This window comes from Euwallacea similis, chromosome 28, assembly GCF_039881205.1.
Source record: "Euwallacea similis isolate ESF13 chromosome 28, ESF131.1, whole genome shotgun sequence".
Lineage (NCBI taxonomy): Eukaryota > Metazoa > Arthropoda > Insecta > Coleoptera > Curculionidae > Euwallacea > Euwallacea similis.
The window spans coordinates 1,444,152-1,461,588 of NC_089636.1; the positions used below are offsets into that span (position 1 = coordinate 1,444,152).

At 34.8% G+C, this 17,437-nt stretch overlaps 2 protein-coding genes and 1 pseudogene across 2 annotated transcripts; 1 reads left to right on the forward strand and 2 right to left on the reverse strand.

The window, feature by feature from the left end:
* Window positions 1-733: 733 nt before the first annotated feature.
* LOC136417386 (putative serine protease K12H4.7) lies at window positions 734-7,734 on the reverse strand. Its single transcript, XM_066403056.1, has 9 exons — window positions 7,507-7,734; window positions 2,383-2,567; window positions 2,091-2,329; window positions 1,884-2,032; window positions 1,622-1,781; window positions 1,428-1,562; window positions 1,216-1,374; window positions 1,018-1,164; window positions 734-962 (listed from the first exon to the last, which is right to left on the reverse strand). Exons 1-9 carry the CDS (start codon window positions 7,708-7,710, stop codon window positions 769-771), a joined length of 1,572 nt encoding a protein of 523 aa, XP_066259153.1. The 5' UTR covers window positions 7,711-7,734; the 3' UTR covers window positions 734-768.
* Window positions 7,735-10,193: 2,459 nt separating this feature from the next.
* Window positions 10,194-13,815, reverse strand: LOC136417359 (carboxylic ester hydrolase-like; annotated as a pseudogene).
* Window positions 13,816-13,924: 109 nt separating this feature from the next.
* LOC136417433 (juvenile hormone epoxide hydrolase 1-like) lies at window positions 13,925-15,763 on the forward strand. The gene is made up of 8 exons (XM_066403113.1): window positions 13,925-14,145; window positions 14,197-14,333; window positions 14,382-14,584; window positions 14,635-14,786; window positions 14,841-14,967; window positions 15,021-15,155; window positions 15,217-15,451; window positions 15,508-15,763. The coding sequence occupies exons 1-8, from the start codon at window positions 13,966-13,968 to the stop codon at window positions 15,707-15,709; spliced, it is 1,371 nt and encodes a 456-aa protein (XP_066259210.1). The 5' UTR covers window positions 13,925-13,965; the 3' UTR covers window positions 15,710-15,763.
* The last annotated feature ends 1,674 nt before the right edge of the window (window positions 15,764-17,437 follow it).

Sequence of the window (17,437 nt, forward strand, 5' to 3'; positions counted from 1 at the left end):
CTTTATTAAACTGACTGCCAAACACATTTACACAAAAATCCACGAAGAATGTTGCATTAAATCGTAAACTGAACATTGGATCTGCTTGAGAAGATGTTTGGAAAAAATCGTATTCGGTGCTAGTTTGGTACAGCCATTGACGACCTAAGTTCACCAGAAACTTGAACTTTAAATTCTCTGTTACTTTAAATTGTTTCTTTAAAGGCTTAAAGGCACATCAGTAAAAATCTAAATCAACTTACTTATTGAACTAGAGTACACAACTGCATATTAGTGAGGTGCGACCAAGTCTTCATACTTATATGAAGTACAGTCTGTGCCACTGTCTAGCAACAGAAGACTGTTGAAGTCAGATAATTTTGGGAGAGGAGATGAATCTGGAATATAGAAATACTGAGGTTATTCAGCCAGGTGGTGCCGTGAGTAAAAAATTACTATCGGTTTCGTTGGTGAGAATGTCACAGATGATGTCAATGGTGATATCAATCCTTCCATTGTATTGGAATACGTGCGCAAAATTATCATTGGATAGAACTTCGAGGAGATTTATCAGGCCCTTCTCGTTTCCTTCACTGACCTCAACAGGATCACAAAGCTGCAATTGTGAGTGAAATTAAGTGTTTGACAACAAATAATTCCTCATTGGTCAAACAGCTCGCATATGAAAGGGAAGTTTCGAGTTCGCAAGAGTTGAAGCTATATACAGGATGTTACTAAGGTAGCTAGATTATATAATTCAACCAGAACGTTTATTACTGCCTAAAATCATTACATCAAACGGACAATTGTGGCTATAAACAACACGTAAAAACTTGCAACAACCGAGGAAGCACTTCCTGTAGAATCATCAGCTACCACTTTTAGCCATACCCCAACCAACCTATCAATTTCCCTCTTTGCATTAGCAAGATCTACTGAGTCGGTATTCGAAATATCGTACATACTGGCACAATGAGATGCATCTAAAAACGAATGAATTATACGGTCAACTGATCATTAACCTCTCATAATCATCACCATCGACAATTATCACCCGGTCTCCTGCATCATCCGTGGTCTCCAGTTTTCCAAGGGCATGCCATGGGTCGATCCTTCCATGAAAATGCACCACATTGCTGATAGGAGCGTTAACGCCTCCATATTGAACATTTGTGGCATGGATAGCTACACAATCTCATGTAAGGAAATAAAAGCTTTATCGAATAGCAACTCTACCTGCGGATGTGAAAGATGGAGTGAATTGGGCACCAAACACATCAGCACAGAGATCGGTGAAGAAAGTTACATCAAAGCGGGAACTAAAAATTGGGTTTGTTTGGGAGGAGGTTTGAAAGAAACCGTATTCAGTGCAAGTTTGGTATAACCATTGGCGGCCTACAAGTGATCAGTGATTATATTTGGATAATTTTCCATCAAAGCTTTCTTACTCATTGAGCTACTGGGAAGCCTGGTATTTTGGTGAGAAAGCACAAATTCCTCATACTGAAAAGACAAGCAATCGGACTTAGAGCTGTTCAATACTAAACTGTTTACTTCGCCCAATCTTTGCAGTGGATCTGTGTCTAAAAGCAACATCCTCCTCAATACGCAAAAAGCATTACGTGGGCGCGCAGGTTCGTACCAGCCAAGTCATTAGTCATAATGTTACAAACAGTATCAATGGAAAGTTCTGATCTTCCATTGTACTGAACTGCATATGCAAAGTCGTTATCGACTATCAACTCGAATAGAGCTGAAAGGTCTTTCGCGCTGCTTTGATCGAGTTCTATTGAGTCACAAAGCTGAAATTATGTAAGTTTTCTACAGAGCATAAAGCCTTGAGGCATTGGTGAGAAAGATTTCGCGAAAGATCATTAGAGGATTCGTCAAATACTGAAAATTACCTGAAACATGCTTTTGAGCTCTGTGTATATTTCTGAATCCTCTAAGCAACCCTCCACTAACTCATCGAGTTTATCGAAAGCAGCCTTAACATTAGTCACACAGCTCTCGCTGTGAGTTCCCAAACCGTCTCGTACTACTTGTAAATATTCTGCCAAATTTTGATACCTTTAAACATGGTGATTGGGATGAAAATTCTAATTACTTACCATGGAAATCAAGCACGGCCTCCAAAGGCCCACTAGAATCTACAGATCCAGTAACTAGATGGGGGAACTTATGCCTAATCCATGAGGCCAAAGTTCCTGCATAAGACCCACCATACACGATCCATTTTGCTTCTGAGGTGGACATGTTATACTTATCGTTCATGCCCTGTATAAAGTTGGCCGCATCTGCCAAGGCCTGATGTGCACTGAGGTACTGAAGATTTTCAGTGCTTAAATCTCTGCAAAGGGCTTATCATGGAGCTGAGCGTGATGTATAACATTGAATTTTTACTCAAAAGGTTGACTTTGGCCATAATATCGATGCTCAAGATAAAATAAGAGTGCTCCATATTTCTTGGCACTCTTAATCCATGCTCCAGAACTGAGCCAAATTGTAGTTGCCTCCCATTCACCGCCTAGCATAAGAAAAACGTGGTTCGAGCTTTCATCGTAGTACTCCTCATTAACGTGATATCTCTAGAAAAACGTTATTGCTGTCTGTGATAAAGCCATTAAGTACTGGATGTGATTTAATTGGAGTAATGGTGTGTACACTCACGAGGTGCTAAAAATCATAGGAATTTTCATGGACGAAGCTTGGCCAAGGTGAATACTTTATTGGGTTGTTATTCGGAGTTTTTTGTGATATTATTCAAAAGCAGAATGTTGAAAAGTTAGTAAACGTTTATGAATTTATTTGTTTTCTTGCTCCTTTATTGCAGTCAGCGTTTGAATTTGGAAAGTTTGTACTTATTAGTTTATGAATATTTATGTGATTCAAGGTGATTGTTGGATTTCATTACATTTCCTAGGAAGATTTATCGAGAAAGCATAATTTGAATCAACGTTTACCAGCTGTAACGCTTTCACCATTAATTAATGCGAATTTGTTCAGTCCTCCCTCAATTCGACTGTGATTTCCACAAAAATTGCTCAAAAGTTTAAATACAATTAAATAAAAATAAATATCTGCCGTATCTGCTTTTTGTAAAGAGTAAGGAACTATCCTGACATACAGTGAGTCTTAAAAGATTTTTTCTACAAACATGCGAAAATTGACCACTTTCTGAACCCATTTCGGTGCAGAAACTTCTTTTCGCGCACATAGGGAGTCTGTGGTGTAATTCTGTACGACTAATTATGGATCAACCTGTATAAATAGTTTAGGATATTTTTAGTATTGTATGGTTCACTCTGATGCTAGTTATCCCTATGGAATAAATGGATCAAAGACTTAGCCATTTTTGTTCCCAAAGAACATCCGCACTTCCATAAAATAGAATATGAAAAATAGACATTGATTTAAAAACATAAATCTGCCTGGCAATTTCATCTGAGGGTGGAGGAAAGAGGGAGAGGAAAATATATGAAAAGGAGGTAGTAATGACACCCTGCAGATTAAAATAATATAAATTACTCAGCAATCAGCTCAATCAAGACCTGCAAGAGAAGACGTATTATTAAATATAGAAAGGGAAAGGATCAAATGGATAAAACTTTGAAATTGCTTCATTTACACAACACAGGAATTTCATACTTGAAAAAAAATCCATATGTTATTATCAAAAAAAGTTTAGGTCAATTTAAATAAAATTTTCGACGGTTAATAAAAATATTTTGATATGTCTCTAAGGCACATAAAAATTGGTCCAGAAATTTCGGGGGGGGGGGGGGGAGCTCTCTCGAAATTTTGCATGAAAACACGGTTTTTCTTTTTTCTTTGTCTACTCATTTACCCAATCTCAAATCTTCGAGTTTTTCATTAGATAATTCAATAATTCCAGATTCTCTGTTATAAATATATGTCGAAAACTAGATATTTACATGTTATAATCATGGTTTATTACCCATAAGCTATGATTCCATTATTTAGGCTACTTATCTTAAAAATTACTTTATCTACTGAAGATCACAAGATAAATGATCGTCTTATAATTTTTATTACCTCTAGATATAGGTGCCGAACGTGTGTTGTTATTGTCGATTACTTTCTATATACAGATTTTATTAAAATTCTGAGTATTTTGAAATTTTTGACTGACGAGTCTGACTTAAAAACAACAGAATATATAGAATCAATGAAAAATATTGACTACTAAAACCAGTCTAACTAACCTGAATTAACTCTAATATTTAAAAAGGTTTAAAGTCCTTCTTTGAGTATCTTTTTGAACACTTCTTTTTAAATACCGTAGTGAAAATTTTCACAAGACCATGTGATGCTGTTGGCAACATGCTGCTTAAATTATTCTGTCACGTGCAAACTCAGTGTTTTAGCAAGCTATAGATTTAATTTTAAATAATTATATGGAGTATTACTATTTATTGCAAGTTTACTTGCCAGTTGCAAGATCAGTTAATCATTTCGTAAAAATTTCCTGCATTTTCCAAAAAATCGGACATCGATTTTCCGTTCCATTTTCGTGCGGGTTTTCTTCTTTTTATTATTTATTTACTTATTTCTTTTTGATTTTACTTTAACTTTCAAGCTACTAGTAGAAACATACGTAAAACACGCAGAAAACGTACACAGTTTGTCTCAAATAGGGATGAACATCACGGGGATCTCGAAAACGTAATAGAAACAAAATGGTTTAAATTAGGAAAAAGATGTGCAATTTAAAGTAAATTAATAATCTGTTTTTATGCCAACTCAATTCAGAATAGCTACGAAGATATCTGGAAAAACACGAATTTGGCAGTTTTCGTCTTTTGCAAATAACTCTTATACGGTTACAGTTAGAGGAATCAAAGTTTCAGGTTATTAACACACTTTTTTGCGAACTTCTTCACAGTGTTACTATTTTTTGCTAAATTCTTACTTTTAGAGATACTTTTGATTTTTTGATTTTCATATAGGCGCGATATAGAATATTTACATTTTTAAAGTCGTCATAAAATTCCCTTTTTAGGCATCTATTACAGTTGGTATTTTTTTCACAAACCCCATGAGTTATAACCATTAAAACATGTTTTGATAAGTCGGCTATGATTTGATTAATAGGAATGGTACACATTAAATGAATAAATTCTGTGGAAACGTCAAAAATGTTTTAAAGTTGTAAAACTTTTAATTTGTTTGAAGTGTGCATAATTATATTTACTTATGCGTATCCCTGAAATCAGCATAAAATTTAAAACATAATTATATTAAATTATACATTTAATAACGACAATACGGCTAAATTTGGATCAAATAGAAATTTCAAATTATAATAAATGTTCAAGTAAACCGCAATTATTTTCCAAGCATAGATATGCTCTTTTCATCGTCGAATCTAAAACCCTTTTTAATATTTCTGGGGTAATAGTGTTAAATGTCTCTCTTACATGTATTTGTAATTGTTCTTCGTTTTCAAAACTTTGTTTTTTATGTAATCCTAGAGAAAAAATCCAATGGGGTTATATCCGGAGATCGCGCTGGCCACAAAACGTTATCGTGAGTTCCAATAGATTTTCCTGAAAACTATCCAGTAAGATATTTCCTTACTATCCTCGCATTATGTGCCGAAGCCCCATCTTGCTGGAACTAACAGTCACGAATTTCCGCTAATGGTAAATTGTCAAACGCATCTTCAAAACTATGTTGCAGTATGTTGAGATACCGGTCTGAAGTGAGAGAATTGTAATAGATAACTGGTCTGATAATACTATTTTCACATATTCAACACCACATATTAAACCCAAAGCTATATTGGTGTCCTAATGATGTTTTTAACCGTGGATTTTGTTGTGATCAATAATGAGTATGTCGGTTAAAAATTTCATTGTTGGTTTCATCCATCAAAATTATTTTAGAAAGAAAATTTATATTATCTTCATATTTTCTTGTATACTATTCACAAAAACTTCTACGCCTAACTTCATAATCTTGTACAAGAGCATGAGAAACTTTAAATTTATAAGGACGAAAATTGCTCTTTTTTAAAGTGCGATGGGCCGTTGACTTAGCAACACCAGTACTTTTTTCAATGTACCTAAATGATGTTTCTGGAGTTTCTATTACAGATTGTAAAACAGCATATTGTATGCCTCCGATGAACTTCTTTTGGTGAGCATTTACAGTTTGCTTAAATGAACCATATTTCTTTAAATTAGACCCCACTCTTCTAAATATGAATTTTCCGAGTTGCTTTCTTTCTGGGAACTGATTTAAAACATACAGTGCCATCATTTCGAAACTTCCCGCCCACAATATTTTGTACAGCAAAAGAAATTAGTTTTAGCCAAAAAATACGTCAACTTAGATATCGAGGGGGGCGTTTAAAACCAGCGTACGTTGTATTTTAGGTTTCGCTCCTTTGTCCTCTTTGTCGAAACATTAATGAATCGGATATTTTAAGACCTTTAAAATTATGTGCTACAAGTTGGGGGTGCCATTTAATAATTTGAAGTGGGGGTACTTGGGCACAAAGGGGCGAAATTTAAAATACAAGGCACGCTGGTTTTAAGCTTTCCCCTAGACATCTGACGTGTTTTCTGGTTAAAATTAATTTCCTTTGTTGCAAAAAATATTGGGAGTGGGAAGTTTTGAAATGATCGCACTATATGTTCAGCGTCTACACAATTTCTGTGACGTAATATGTAGCATGACAACATATCAAATATCTCTTCATTGGAGAAGCAATTTTGAGCCATAATTAATATAATATAATAAAATATAATAATATATAAATATAATAAAAATAAAACAACGCATCAAGCCAATTTAAAATTCTACAACTTTAAACATTTTTAATGTTTACATGGCATTTATTTATTTAATGTGTACCATTCCTGTAAGTCAAAATCATAGCCGATTTATCAAAACATGTTTTAATTGCTATAACTCATAGAGTTTCTGAGAAAAATACCAACTGTAATAGATGCCTGAAAAGGGAATTTTATGACGGTTTTAAAAATGTAAATATTCTATATTGCGCCTATATGAAAATTAAAGGTTTAACAATTTATCTCCAAAAGTAAGGATTTAACAAGGAAACTGGCAACACTGCTAAGAAGTTCTCAAAAAAGTGTCTTAATAATGTAAAACTTTGATTCCTCTAATTGAAACCGTATAAGAGTTATTTGCAAAAAACGAAAACCGCCAAATTCGTTTTTTTTTTCTGATATTTTCATAACCATTCGGAATTTAGCTGGTATAAAAACAGATTATTAATTTACTTTAAATTGCACATCATTTTCCTAATTTAAACCATTTTGTTTTTATTATCGTTTCTGAGATCCCCATGCTGTTTATCCTTATCTGGGACAGACTGTGCATATAAGCAAAGTTGATACAGGTATTATTTTCCACTTTATTAGTTGGACTTTATCTGTATGCTGTAATGATCTTGCATAATGCAATAGAATATTGACAAAATTGCATAAAACTTGAGTAATGTTCTCTTGGCTGCAAGCACCTAAACGAACTCACCTGATCGTACACTCTTGTGTCTGTGGTGCTAAAATGATCAATTCTCTGTTTGAAGTATTGATCGCTGATGATTCGTGTGCTGACCTCACCATCAGTTGGTGGGTCTAAAAGCCTAAGTCTTTTGGTCAAATCAAACGAGTTATAAGAACTTTCAATCTCGATGCTACATAGCAATAGCATGACTGACAGACAAATTAGGGCCATTCTTATTGTTTCAGTTATCTCTAGTCAACTGACGAGAATTGATGGAGATGAGTTATTAAAAATAAATCGATAACTGTAATAAAGTGATTTAAAATCATTTATTTATTATGCGATATCTGTGAATTTTTAGTCCCTTTTATGAACTATTTCAATCTCATTGTTAAGTATAGTCATCAGTAATTAGGAAAAACATGTAATAAGGTGTAGAATAATAATAACCGTAGACAAGTTTAATTTAAAGGAAAATGTGTTGCTTTTCACTTTCGTGATAAAGATGTGCTTGCGATAAATTAAGGTGATTAAAGCTTGAAATATGATTTATCATTTTGTCGCGTTAATTACTCAATGGGAATTACAAGGCAAGTCATAAAGATCACCTAAACTAATAAAACAAGCAGTTGAAAGGACTGGTGTGTCATATTATGCCAAATTATAACGTTAAAATTTCAAGTACTCAGCTCGAGTCGAAGAGCTTCAAATATTTAACAATGTAGTCATTTAGACTAAAAGAGATAGACATTTTTATGATCAAAACAAATATAAAATTTCGTAATTGCTTATCAGCGCTATCATCTTCCAAATCAAGACATAGATTGTTGATTCAGTCAGATAACATTTTTGGTTCTTTGTTTACCGTTTATTAATTTAATTTTTTTTAATAACTAACAAGCGAAAAATTTGGTAATATTCCCTAATCCTCTTCTTCTTTAGTTTTAGGAGTCAGATGTGAATCTCCCCAGACATGGGTGATGGGACTCAAAATGGCGAGATCTGACATGATTACTATCTGAACGTAGATACCAGAGGTAAATATACGTAAGTATAATAATGAACTCATTATTTCAATAATCTGCAACAATTGTGACTTTGAGTCATCTTAAGAAATAGTTACCTCATTACCTTAAAGAATTTAAAGACCTTCAAAAGGGAGATAGTCGGGATGTTAAATCATGTACGTCTGTAATCAAGTAAAACGGAGCTTAGAAAGGCCACTTTGCTGGATGTTAGAGCACATCTAGAGATTTATTCTAAAGATGAGCCCTATGGTATGGTCAGGAAAATGAGGAAGAAACTGAACAGGAGCACGACTCATCTTAGTACCACTATGGGGATCCAATTTCTGTATTTAAATCCCGACTAGGAAACACACTGAAGGAGAAAAAACTGCAATTCCACACACACAACAAGGATAAACTAGCTACAAAACTGTGTTAAGGCTGAAGCAATCTAAAATCTCTCGAAATCTACAAGAAATATGCTGGATATAAGAGGAAGATTCTCTTTCATGTTTGTGAAATAGAGGTTATTGAAGTAGTAAAAAAATTGTATAACGAATAGATTCAATTTTGATTAGCATAAATAAATTAAATATTTACTTGCGTAAACCCAGACGAAACTCAATATTAACACATCTTTGGTTTTTAGAATCAGGAATAGTCTCTTGTAAGCATCAAAGCAACTCGCTCACCATGGTGATTGGAGGATGAGGTGTAGTTGTGTGCGGGAGGAAATACTATTATCACTAATCTAATTATAGTCAAGGCGAATAAACTAGAATTTTATCTTGTGAATAAACAATACGGTTGGTATCTTCGAGTTTGAAAAACATGGTAATGTTGATAAAAAGAATGCTGAAATCATTTTTCTTATTAAAGCTTTGATTTTCTATGAACTTCTTCTTACTTTATAGTATAAAAAATCTAAAAATCTCAGCAATTCCAGTTTCACAACCTGGAAATGATGCTTGAGTAAATTCTACGATGTGGGAGCATTAACACTATCTTTTGTTGTCTGCCTGTCTATTATGATCGCCCAGGTCCCCATGGCTAAGCTCCAGAAACGGGCACCCTGTATAATGAGCATCGCTATTGTTCTAAGAAGAATCTAAGGGTTGTTCCCTTATTACCCTCTCCCTCATTTGAAAGTCACCGATTAGAGTTAAATCTTACAACTTAAAGCTTCCAGGCTCGAACTTAAGAAATTGCAATTTTGAGTGACTAGGAAGTGGCCTCCATCAAACACAATGCACCTCAATATCTTCCCTTTTGTTGGGGTCACATTTGCTTTATTTTCCCGTTACATTTCATTGCGCAATTTATCCTGGGATGGTAATTTATTCAGCACGAGTAGTGTAAAAGACATTATTCTAACGATGAATGAAAGCAATTAAAACTTTTCCAGTCCGTCATTCTTCATAAATACTCGTTATTTTCCAGATAATGTTTGAAGGAGGTAGAAAATTCGCTGCACATTAAAACCTTCCTAAAATAACAAAGAAAATTTCGAAAGAAAGTTTTGTAGAAACGAATATAATCCATTATAAATTCAGTTGTTGCCGTGATCGGTGTAAGTGGCAGTTTCGATTATATCGGGGCCGCTTTAACACGAGGTTCATTTATTTTGGCTCACTACGGCCTGAAATTAAATAATACATGAGTACATGATAAAGCTTGCTGAAAGTTCATATTTTATTCTATAAAATTTTAATAAATATCAAAAGGTCTTTGCCCATAAATATTGAAAACATTTTCTCATTTCGAGAAGCCCTTCTTTGGGCCCACCTCGATGCTCAATGAGTCACTGATGTTGAGGTATTTGTAATCAGTGGGCTCTATCACCGGCCATGTCGGGTTTTGGAGCAGTTGATCAGCCTCAAGGGTGAGATTTTTTTAACAAAAATAAATCCTAATAAATCGTGGATATTATCGCCTGAGGGAATCACCCATATTTGACAAACTTGGACTACAACTGGATCAGCCTATTGTGAGTAAGGGCATTGGATGGGCTGCTTTCACTCAGCCTCCTATTAGGTAACACGTAATAGAGCTCTTCTGTGTGTTCTATTTCTTCTGCGTCTAGAAGTGTACGTTGGGCTATTTTAGCATCAGAGAAAATACCAGAAAATATAATACAAATATGATAAAATATAATAAAATACAATAAAATACAATACGTTCAACTACAACGTCCTATCCTCCCACAGCCTCATCATAGAAAAACTGGTAGAAGTAAATAGGAAAGTGTTGGGATAACAGTTTTCCCTGTCTGATAATTGACTTGCGGAATCTTTGGTCACTAAAGTGCTATACCAGAACATAAAATAGTACTAAAAGACTAGAGGATCTATACCCGCACAACTCTTCCTAGATGCTCCTTCCTAATTTCACTACTTTTTGGGTAAATCTCCTTAATCGCCTCTACAATTCTATTTTTACCAAACTTCTCATTAGGGGGGAAAATATCAGGTACCACCAAGGACGTATCTGCAATCGTACCTCCAAGTTTCTTCAGGTATCTTTCAGCTAAATAAAGCTCCTGGATAAATTGAAAAACTAAGACAATTCCTTACAGCATGCTATGAATAAAGTTTCTTCTGCATGAATCCCCATGAGCACTAGAACTCTGGAAAAATCTTATGAGTCAAACATTTCATACATCGTCTCAGTAACTTTACCAGAAGGAGTTTTTGACTCGATTACTGTTACAGGTTGAGCCTGGAACAAAGCTGAATTAGCCTATTGTTAATTAAATTTGGAAATTTTAGCAATCTTTGGAGCCTTGGAACAGCTATCTTTAGTTTTTCCCTTACGGCTTAGCAAAAAGTCTCTTAGTTTTTCACTAGAAGCATTTAAAGTTATATTAGAGTCAATGGCTTGTGCCAATTGTATTGTATGTTTTTCAAGATTCTCTATGAAGGAATACATGTTTATTGGAGTACCGCTTTCAACTGAAAGTGGCATTCAGATCAGTCATAGTTATGACCATCATATCCGGTATCATACCATCATATCCAGTATCATACCATCATATCAGATCGGTGATAACTATAACCGATCTGAATAAACTTGGATTGGATATTAGAGTTGCTGGAATAGTTTTGGGAAGCTCTTTTATCTGCTAACTACTTCATCAAAAGATAGAAGCTAGAAAATACAGTTCCAGCACTCTGACCATGCATTGTGATTTTTTCTTTTTCTTCTTCGAATAAATGGACATTCTCATATGTCCATTGAAGAGTCAAATTTTGGTCCTTCAATCCAGCACTTCCTTCAAGTCAATATTCAGCATGTACAATGATATTAAGTAAAATATTCATCAGGAATAATTTCATCCCCATTCGAGAGATACTCAAAGATCTGTACTCTGTAACTGTGTGTGTCCAAGATAACGTCCTCACCTATCCAGTAATCAGACCTATAAGTCTGAAATCTGGCTGTTCCATTTCTCAATCCTCCCCCATAGATACAAAAAATTACTAGTAATTTAGAGTGATTCCCTTTCTTTGAAATTCCAGTCCATACAAGATAATGACTGTTGCAAACACATATTTTTCATACCCGGTCGAGGACAGGGATGAACATATTCACATAAAGACAATCTTCGCTTTCTCTGAATCATCATACTAAAGCTGACAGCACATATGGCTGTCTTCAGTGGCATTTATAACCTTTGTCCAGTTATTGGTAATCACTGGAGCTTTCAAAATGAAGATGATATAGTTGAGGAAGGTCTAAATAATTTTTGTTTGCATCTGAAACCGTAGATTTCCTGTTGGTGGTGAAGCAAAAGGTATGGCTTGGAAAATTTGTTAATGAGTAGTTCATTGAGTAGATTGACCCAGAATTGTGATTGCTGGATATGGGAAAGATAGTTCTTGATTAGGTGGATTTCTGAGAATGGCCCTGAATTTTCTGATGATAATTACAGATAGCGATATTAAGAAACTAAGAAATAGCACCACATTCATCTCGGGTGTTCTGGTAGCATTCAATGAAAATAAGCTATTGTTTGTTTTTCTGATTCTTTATGTGAAGTAAGTGAAATTGTTGATAAAATTTGCTGAATGGTTTTACATGGGATGATATAGGTCTAAGTAAAATATCGGTTTGAAATTGTACAGTGTATTCAAGACACGCTCCTCTAAAGCTGCTCATATAACGGTCATAAAATTTTTAGTCGCTTGACCGCTTTCGTAGTAAACTTTCCAGGAATGTTTTTATTTGTTTTTCAGGTTATTTTGTCAGGTAATTTAAAATGATTGATACTTCATCGTTACAACTTTTTTTTCTCTACAACGAGGCGATGTCATATTTGAAATCGAACGTTTTGATTTTCGGCAATTATCATCAATTTGGTTTTTTTTTATGGGCGCCATCTTGAATTTTCATGTTATTGTATTCAGCCTTTTTTCTAATTACGATGATTTTTACATGTTGAAGTTCAGCCTTGCAGTTTGATGAAAATATCACAAATTCTGTTTTTGCAACTAGTGGGTTCGAAATCATCGTTCATCAAAATATCCATACTCCATAGATCACAACCAGCTCATAATTATGTTCTATTTTTTAATAGAAATTAACCGAGTTTGGTGCATTTTTTAAAGATTGGAGTAATTTGAAACAATGTAGATCTACGTTGGCCGGTACGTTCACTAGATTTGGCCCCTTCAGATTTTTATTTATAGGGACCTCTGGACGACCTCATGTATAAATCTGTATCTGTATAGAGCTGTGGTTGGAAGTGGAGGATGAACCATTCAAGCACCTCTTATAAATTTATTTATTTAGTTGTTTCTTATTTTATTATTCCCAAGGCACCTTTTGCAAAATCAGGATATTTGATATTTTTTCCAAATTGCAAAGCAAAACATTGACAGACGTAATCGTAACCAGGGAAATAGTTGAATTTAAAAATGCGAAAATTTAAAACGACGCCCATGACAAAAAACAAAGTTGATGATGGTTGCTAAAAATCGAATCGTCGGATTTCAAATATGATATCGCTACGTCTCGGAAGCAGATGCGTTCAATACAGGTAAACCATTTAAAAGAAACTTTCAGGCACTATTCACAGCTCAAAAACTGTTCCGTAATTACCTATCTACATACACATATAATTAGTGCCTACCGAATTTAGCTTGTTCATTAAATATTACTGCACCTCTCTATTATATGCATATTATTACATAATCTATTTTTAGTTGTAAAACATGCATTCAAAACAGCTCAGCTATGTGTGGGAACGTTAAATAAACTAGCAATTCATCGATTCAGGACCGTACTTAAAACATTCGTAGACACGCACCTCAACAACTTCACAGTTCATATTCCTGTGTACGACTCATATACCTATTAAAAAGTATTAGTGTTGTTAGTTTGATAATTTAAAGATAAATTGGCCAAGGATGATATTACATGCATGCTGGTGTTTGACATAGTAGTTTGCCGGCGGTGGTCATACTGGTAGAACCTAAAGATGGGATTATTTTTGCAAGGGCTGATAGGGCTTCTAGCTTTAACAGTTGGATATGTGATTTACGAGAAATTTAATAATGTGCCGGAAGTTCCAAGTTTCCCTGATACTTGGTGGGGAAAAGGAGACCCCTCAAAGGAGGAAACTGCGATTAAGCCATTTAAAATCGACGTATCCAAAGAGGTATCTGATAATATTAAGCATTCTCTCAGCTTGTGCAATTTAAATTATTAGATTCTCGATGATTTGAAATATCGCTTAGACAACGCCATCCCCCTTCAACCATCCCTAGAGGGTGTTCAACAAAACTATGGAATTAACTCAAAACTACTACAAACCGTTATTGACTATTGGAAGAAGGATTACAACTGGTAAGTTCGCACATGTACAATCTACAAAATATAAACAGGGAATTTCAGGACTGAAAGGCAAAAATTCCTCAATAAGTTCCCTCAATATACTGTGAGTGTTCAAGGCCTAAAAATCCATTACATTCATGTCAAGCCGAAATTAAGCCCGCAATCCAAAGTGAAGGTGCTGCCATTGCTGCTACTCCATGGGTGGCCCGGTTCTGTAAGAGAGTTCTATGACATAATTCCCTTATTAACAGAGCCTCAGAAAGGTTTCAACACTTAACACTTTTTATTCCCCCCAAAAATTATATATTTTTAGGGAGAAATATCGTCTTCGAGGTTATAGTCCCACATTTGCCAGGTTATGGATTCTCTGAGGCTACAAGTAAGCCCGGATTATCTGTAGTGCGCATCTCCCAAATCATGAAGAACTTGATGCACAGAATTGGGTTTAAGAAGTTTTATGTGCAAGTAAGGTTTGCAGGTTTTGAGAGCTGATTTCTGGTAAAGTTTTGATTCAATTAGGGAGGCGATTGGGGCTCTGCGGTAGTCATGTTTATGTCAATTTTGTATCCAGAAGTTTTACTGGGAGCGCACTCTAATTCCTGTTTCTGCATGATGCAGTCGTGTCAACTTAAAATGTTTTTATTAGGTATCAGATTCTAAAAATGCGCCTTCAGATTTTTAACGCTTTCATCTCTTTAGGATCGACATTTCCCTCTTTAATAGCGAATAAAGAGGAAATACCTTTCTTCACTCCCATCTTAGACAAGATGGTGTTTTCAACTTTGTTGGAATCGGGTTATATGCATATTCAATCCACAAAACCAGACACAGTCGGTGAGACCTTCCTTTTTACTTACTTATGATCGTAGCAACTTCACTCTCTGTATATCCTCAGGAACTGCATTACGAGACAGCCCGGTAGGGCTTGCAGCCTACCTCGTCGAAAAATTCACTTCTTGGACTAACCCCGCGTGGAGAGACTTAGAGGATGGAGGCCTGACTAAGCGATACACCTACGAAAATATTCTGGACAATGTCATGATCTACTGGGTGACCAGGTCCATCACCACTTCGCAAAGAATTTATGCCGAGACATTTAACAAGGCTGTGATGGGATCTGGAATATTGGAGTCAGTATTGTTCAGCAATTGATAATGTGGTCACATGCAGATTTTGTTTCATATAGAATTCCATCCACGGTTCCTACTGCCTGTGCAGTGTTCAAAAATGATCTGCTGTCATACCCAAGTTCCCTTCTGAAGAAGCAATTTACGAATTTAGTGAAAGCGAGGTATTACACTGATGGGGGACATTTCGCAGCATTCGAAGTACCTGATGTGTTAGCTGAGGATGTATATGATTTTATTGAGCAAGTTGAAATTCTGTAGAAGCGGTTGTGATTGTGGTTAAAGTTTTTGTAGTAAATTATTATTTTTATTATATTTTAAAAATATTTTTTATATAATTATTTTTTGTTAGTGAGAGATTATCGGATCAGAAATACTGAATGTTGGAAAGAAACTAATTTTTCGAAGAAGGAAACGTAAAAATCTTTTTCAATTTTAACTTGCTAGTACAGGCAGTATCATACTTTTCTCTTTTCTTTTCCTATCTGATAGCTACTTTGAACGTTTGATTTGCGAGGGTTACATTTCTAAAGTTTATTGACATTATTTTTTATTAATTTTATTAATGTTCTGTTTAATGATGTGCGTTAACTCTAATTGATTCCTCTTCTTAATTTTTTTATAAATTTTATTCAAGTTAAGTTGAAATTTTGCCGGCAAACACAGGGTCAAAGTTGAAATTAAAATTTTGGGACAAATATCGAATGAGTTGTTTTTGTGTTGCTCGTCGCTTTTTTACAATTATGATTAAATTTTTCGATAAAAAATGCCACAAAATATTGCTCCTTTGTTAAGTTCGGTGAAGCCTGTTTCGTTCCTCAGCTTCTCTAGCAATCAGGTTGAAAAATTTTATATCTAAATAAGATGTTTCTGTGAAAATGATGAAGGAAGCATCGATTTCTGGTTCGTGTCAGTCCAGACTCGTCTTTCTCCTTTGTTTCTTTACAGAGTGAATCGAAGTCAGATAGAAATTTCGCCTCGGCTGCGCAGATCTAGATGTCGCTAGGATTAAAGTTTATGTTAAAACTTTAGTCCTAGCAATATTTAAGCCTAAAGTCATCGCCAGGACTAAAGTTTTAACACAAACTTTAGTCTAAGTTTTAACACAAATTCTAGTCCTAGCGATGTCTAGCAAAACAAGCGCATGCGTTCTTTTGGGTTAGGCCCTTCTCACTTTCTCTACAAATGTGATTAAAATTATTAAAATGTTTTGATAAAAAATGCGCCCAAAATTGCTGTTTTACCGCGTTAGTTCAAGTAACGTTTTTACAAATCAGGTTGAAAAAATTCGTCTACAAATAAAGAAAAGTTTATGCCATAGCGATGAAGCGAGTAACCTCTCTGGTCTCTCTCCATAATTTCTCTACAGATTTTATCGCATTCTTTAATTAAAAATATGGCACTACAGCATGTCAGTTTCGTTTTTTTTCGATAACTTTTTTACACCTCCTGTTGAAATTTTACCTATAAATCAACATCAAATTTTACGCCTCACGTATGATTTAACGACAGTTTAAGGTGTTTTCCCTCATTAACTGCCCAAACATTTAATTGATTTTTCAAGGGAACGTGTAACAAAATAACGCTTTCCTCTTAAATTATTTCAGGTTAGTTCGTGCTACATTTTTGCATTTCGCACGTTTTCCTGTATTATTAATTTGTTCGGTGCCTGGCATAAAGACTGAAATGTGTAATAAATGTTATTAAAATAGCATATATATTCTAAACGAGACTTATAAATAGACGCTTCTAATCAGACACAGTCTGAAGTGATCGTAAGCATGCAGTCTCCTTCTAGTGTTTGCAAACCTGCTTATCTCCTTTCAATTACATGTTTTCTGACTCGGACTTTTCAATCTAACAATCACATACTTCTATGTGTATCCGTATGATGTAACGCGTATTATAGCGGAATTTACGATCAAAACACTATCATGCATTCAAAATAAAACTTAGCAGGAGCAATCTTTGGCAGGAGGCTTGTTTATT